Source organism: Triturus cristatus, chromosome 6 (assembly GCF_964204655.1).
Source record: "Triturus cristatus chromosome 6, aTriCri1.1, whole genome shotgun sequence".
NCBI lineage: Eukaryota > Metazoa > Chordata > Amphibia > Caudata > Salamandridae > Triturus > Triturus cristatus.
In genome coordinates, this window is record NC_140589.1 from 671,682,333 (window position 1) to 671,688,332 (window position 6,000).

Here is a 6,000-nt window from a genome sequence, read left to right on the forward strand (position 1 = left end):
GCGAGATGGGGGGGTTTTAGAAACAAAGGAAGTGGCAGGTGGGTTAAGGAGAGCAAGGAGTGGGTTTTAAAAGAACAAAGGTGAGTTGGTGGGTTTTAAAAATGATGGAGATCGGGGGGGGGAGGGTGGTGGTGAAGGAGAGGGTTTGAAAAGTTTTACAAAAATAAAAAAGTACCAACAGGAGCCTGCTGTGGAAGGACTCTAGCAACCAGAAGCAGTACTTAATCCAGACTCCACATCAGGATGAAAACCCAAAGCCCAGGTGATGGACAAAGGTGAGAGGGAGGCGTTGACCAATAGTAAGCAAGGAAATGAATGACGTGGGAGCCAGCTAATGGTAAGTAAAGGGCGGGCTCCAGCCTCCTTTAAGATTATTTTTATTGCTTTTTTTAATAAAAGATTTTTGGAAGCACAGCGAAATTGCTGTGCAAGCGAAACCCAAAAGGAGGACTCTTGGCTGGAGCAATAAAATCGACCTGAATGGGCAGCAACATATAACTGATGTAGCACACCTATCACAGTGCTCTTAATGAGGGTACTCTGCAGAGAAAAAAATACCGGTCCCACCAGAACGGTGAAAGGAGGAGCAGGATGGCACTTACCACTTTTAAGCTGTAGAGAACACTGCCTTATTCACCCTTACCTGCTACAACAAATCCACCCTTAATACAGTTCTCTCAGAGAACAACTGTACAGGAGGGAGATGCTCGAGTGTCGGTCCTACAAAGGAAACAACCACCTAGAGGTGCCATTGCAAACGAGTGCCTAAAAAGCACTCTAATGTTAATAAATTCAAAGTCACCACTGTAAATGCAATTCAAAGCAACCCTTGCACAAAAAAGGAAATTGGAATCTCCCCAGGGCACTCAACCTCTTTTGTGACATGAATCCTGCTGCCTTGAATTCTACAGGAACTAATCACGACAAAACGTTAAGCGCAAGAAAAAATAAACTCGAGCCATGCTGCTTCGTGGGTGCGCTCTGCAGAATCTAAGAAGTGCTGAGTCCCAGACAATGGCACGGAAAGATGATGGGATGTGAAAGACTGCAGGAACCTTTGAACCTTCCCAGACTTGACTATGATCACTCCACAGAAGATCATTCATTGTAATTAAGACACAGAATTACAATCATTGAATGTTCAAGTGGGATTTTTTTTAATGGGAGTAGTAGTCCTTTTCTGTTGTCATACTACTTTCCAAAAAAGGTTTTTACTTTGGCCATTATGAACACAGAAGCTCTCCATTTCAAAACAAAAACGCTCTGTGGGGTTATATTAAGCTGAGCAAACAAAAAGGAGATGATGGACGGAGCTCTGAAACTTTTCAGACACTCACCCCCAGTCACAGATCTGGGTTGAATCCATCATCGTTCTTTAGCTCACTCCGCCACCCCAGTTGAGACTCAGATATATGCAAATTAGTCTTGACTCTGTGCCTCATGGAACAGTCCAGGTCAAAATGCCAAGCCAGCTCTTCCCTGGACCGGAATCAAGCATCCCGGGATCGGTCTCGGGGTAACACCCCTCATCCGCTGGGCTAGCTTGAATCCAGTGGCAATGTGAGCAAGGGACCCACGTCTGGGCATACCCTGCCAACTTAGGGCGAACAAAGTAAAACACAATTAGATGGATGGAGCGCTGAAACTTTTCAGACACTCACTTTGCCACCCTTGCTCCCTTTGCCACTGGATTCAATCTAGCCAGGCTGATGAGGGGTGTTACCCCGAAACAGGTCCCAGGATGCTTGTTTCGAGTCCAGGGAGCTCTATTACAACACACCGACACCTGTATGGTGTAGGTGGAAAGCTAGCTGTAGGTCTACTCCTGAGAATTTCACTGCGGGCTAGTTTCTAAAAGTGGGAAGTCAAGGGTCAAGTCTGTCCTGTCCATTAGCTCACATAAAACCACATACATATTTAGATAATACTACAACTGAAAAATGGCTACATTTCATCGTTACATTATGGCAAAATGCGAGTTTGACCCTGTAAATTAATGTCTTGGGACATCTGACCATTCCACTTTGGTTTTTTTTTCCAAACGTACCCCTAAGCTGTCTTAAAGGAAATTATTTTGAACTTACACCTAAAGAAACAAGCATTGGCATAGCCAATAGGTCTCGCCTTTGGGACCTTATAAGTGTTTAGCCATGCAACAGTTGCATAACTAAACACTTATAAGGTCCCAAAAGCGAGACCTATTGGCTATGCAAAGCGACCGCGAAAGTGAAAGTGTTTGCGATCGAGATCACATCAAACATCAAAGCGGCCGTGCGGCCGCTAAAGTGCAAGTAATCACGGTAAAGCGCGGCGCGCGCGTCCGCGCACATGCACTGTGGCTCTAGGCTGGCCTGGTAGCACTTTTTGGAGCACTCTCAATAAGTCTCGCCAGACCAGCGTATTCGCTGGGTCAGGCGAGACCTAAAAACACCTCATCCCAGCTGAGAAGCTTTAGCTTGTGTTCTGTAGAGGACACACTAACTGCCAACGTTGGTGGGTGATTACTGGCTTCCAATCACCAGTATCACTCCCGAGGTGAAAATCTCCATCTAGAGCAGTGATACTCCAAGTACAGCCAGGGGGCCGCATGCAGCCCGCCTTACCTTTACATGCGGCCCACTGGTCAAAAGCAGCACAGGGCTAAGTGACTCAGCACTAACATAAAAAAATATGTTAAATAAACTGTCAAGCATTTATTTAAAGGTTAATTAAAATTAAAGAAAGGAAGTAACTAGAGTGCCCCACTTAACTTTAAGAACATCATTTATAAAAACATCTTGTAGTAAACGTGTGATAAAGTCTGTTAATAATTAATTAACATGCAGAACCGTTCACCTTAGTACATCAGATCATCAGTGCATTGAGTAGTATTTTTTAAGGGATAGCTTGCAAACATTAATTGAGAAACATTACATCGTCCATGAAACCCTGATAAAGCCAATAGTGTACGAAGAGAGAAGTCAGTTGTCATGTGCACCTTTTCAGGGCTTCTGTTATACATGAAAAACAAATAGTTTGTTAAATCAAACACTAGAGAAGGCTTTGTACAGCACACATCTTTAAGACTTGTATTTTGTGGTCTTTGTGCGCTAATGAAGAAAAAGGAGGGAAGTGAAATAAAATATATGCCTAGGATCACACAGTTTGGTGAACCGGAGAAGCAAGGATTAATCCCAAGTTTTTGGTTGCATATTGTGCAATTCAGACACTAGATGTATACGCCTAGCTTCCCTTACACCCACCTTAATTACCACAAACTTCTGCCCAAACCCCAACCGCCACTTTGATGGGATCAATGTGGCCCTCGGTCATATCACAGACCAAATTTGTAGGTCCTGGGAAAATGTCTGTGGGTACCCATGATCTGAAGTGACTAGGAGCCAGATATGGGCAATTCACGTTGTCAGGGCCATGTGGCTGAAAATGCTGCCTGTACAGAGTTTATGCCAGTGCCCTCAACGTTTTCTACCCGCCAGGACAGTCCTATAGAACAGGGGAATCAAGATTTGGCAGTTACTACTAGACTGGATCACTGCTGGCCCTAGAGAAATGTGCTGGATGTGTACGGGTGCACTTTGCCGGCACACGCACTTATGTACAGCGCAGTAACCCGGTATAAGGCGAGGGAGGTCTTTATTTTTCATTTTCAGCTGGACACAATCCAAACGCCTCATTTAAAGGCCCATCAGTCTAATCCTTGCTGGAGGATAACACATTGATGCGTGACGCCATCAACGTAATAACGACGACACTCAACGTGGTGTCACTTCATGTGTTTAGGATGATTTGCTGCCTGACATTTTTTGTTGTTTTTACTTTTCCAATCTATCTAGGAAAGTGATACGCAAGCGCTGTAAGAATGTTAGGTGTAACGGCTTGTAAGGGTAAGCAGAATGAGGGTCAGGGTTTATGGCACATAGGAGGGGGGTACATTCAGTAGGGGAGGCACATTGAGTGGTGAGAGGGGCACAATGAGAAAGGAGACAGCCCGCGGAGGGATGGACTTCCAAAGTACAGTGACATGCGGGAAAGGGTTCCCGGAGGAAAGATGGAATGGAGGTAGAGGAGGGTAGACAAGAGCTGGGGGGGGGGAGATTAATTAAAATACGATTGCATTCAGATTGTAGGGAGTTTAAAATAACACGAATGTGTAGGCGTCGCTGCGCTTTATGTACCAGCTCTGCTTGGCACTGTGATCGTCTGACAGGGGGGGTGGGGGTTGGGTTGCAAACCTCGGTGATGTGTAACAGGTCGCCGCGGGATCAAGCGCACCGCACCTTGAGTCTTATCGCAGGCTCTGGAAGTTTCTCGTAAGCAGCTCGGAGCCCCAGGGCCGCGGCCGCCCCCACCTCGGCGATAAGGTTGTGCCCGCAAGCATGTCCGATGCCAGGCAGGGCGTCGTACTCGCAGAGGAAGCCCACGGTCAGCCGCGGCCCGGCGCTCTCTCCCCCGCCGCTCTGCCACTCAGCTCGGAAGGCGGTCTCTAGCTTGTAGTGCGGCTCCACAGACCAGCCTTCCTCCGAGAAGAAGCCGGTCAACGTGTCGTGCGCGCGGCGCTCCTCATAAGCCAGCTCGGGCTGACTCCAGATTTCGTGGCTCAGTCGGCCCAGCCGCTCCGCTGCTTGGTCAATACACTCCGAAACCCGCTCCTTAAGCCGCTGCAGGCCACCTGCTGGTGGGGTGGCGTGCTCTACCTGCTGCGCCATAACAGACATATTCTAATCACTGCCGCTCTTCCTTTCAGGCTGTATTTATTTTGGTCTGCGACTCCGCCCTCTTGCTGGTGGTTGGACAGCTGTGACTGCTGCTCATCCCCCCCCCCCCACCTTCCAGGAAAATATTTTGAACAATTTCGTAGCTAGCCTGTAGGGAAATTTTAATTCTACTAAGGGCACAGAGGCGAAAAGTATGTGCTCAACTGTCTTTACTTTATTCTCACAGCAGTCATCAGAAAACTACCACTCACATATCAACCATGCAAAGTCATGACGCCTCTCAGGGGTAGTAAGCACAGTATTAAGCACTGTATAAATGCAATTACAACACTTCCAGATGTGCTAGTGGGATACAAAATTATTTACACCCCCAGCAGTGTCAGCTGAGCCTGGGGTGTAAGCAGTTCCCCTTCACCATCTCCAACCAAATTTTTACGCCCTCCCGAAATAGGTGAGTTTTAGGGCATTCCCACAACGTATGTAGGAAGGACCCTTTCTGACCACAAGCATGCAGGTATTCATCATTCACTGCCCTGCCAATCTTATGTAGGAGTGTCCTAGTGTAGTAAATCCTGTGAAGGATTTTGAATTGAATCAGACGGGGTCACACCTGTATAGCTACCTCCCTCTGCAATTGAAACGCGCTTCTCATCCTCCAAATCGCCCACATCCGCCTGCCACTCTATTCATAAATCTATAAGTTCCCACTGCATGTTGGTTATGAGGGTCGCATAGGTTAAGGAGATTGCTTTAAGTGTCATGTGGTCATCTAGGAGTTGTCTCTCTAGTGGGGATTCCTCCATTGTGTCGTCCTCCGGTGTAATCTGTCAGTAGGCCGTCCTTAATCATTAGATGGATCTCTCCTCCCAGTTCTTGTAAGATTTTGTGAAACGTTTGAAGGACCACAGGACAATCACATGACGTCTCGAGAAGAAGAGGGAAGGAAGCTTGAGAGTTCCATAGTGGCGTCACTAGAATTATTTCCGCTCACTGACGCCTGGCCTGAGTCACCACCCTGGTAATCATGATGAATGAAGGGAAGGCATAGTTCAACCCTTCACTCCAATCATGAAGAAATGCATCCGTTTTGGGATTCAGTCTCCAGCTAAAGACCTGCGGAACCTGCGCATTCAGTCTCGACGCAAATAGGTACCTGACAGGAAAGACCTAGCTCTAGCAAAGGAGGTGGAAGATGTGAGGTTGAAACTTTTCAATCACTGGAATCCATTAGAAAGCGAGAGTTTCAGTCTGCGACTGTGTTGGAGGTGCCCCGGAGGTGGATTGC

At 47.0% G+C, this 6,000-nt stretch overlaps 1 protein-coding gene across 1 annotated transcript in view; it reads right to left on the reverse strand.

Annotated features, from left to right (window-relative positions):
• PM20D2 (peptidase M20 domain containing 2) overlaps window positions 1-4,758 on the reverse strand; it is a 141,938-nt gene extending 137,180 nt beyond the window's left edge. The window contains exon 1 of the mRNA XM_085611174.1: window positions 4,278-4,758. Coding sequence (XP_085467300.1) covers window positions 4,278-4,715 — 438 coding nt within the window. The 5' untranslated portion in view covers window positions 4,716-4,758. The remainder of the gene's footprint in view (window positions 1-4,277) is intronic.
• Window positions 4,759-6,000: the final 1,242 nt, after the last annotated feature.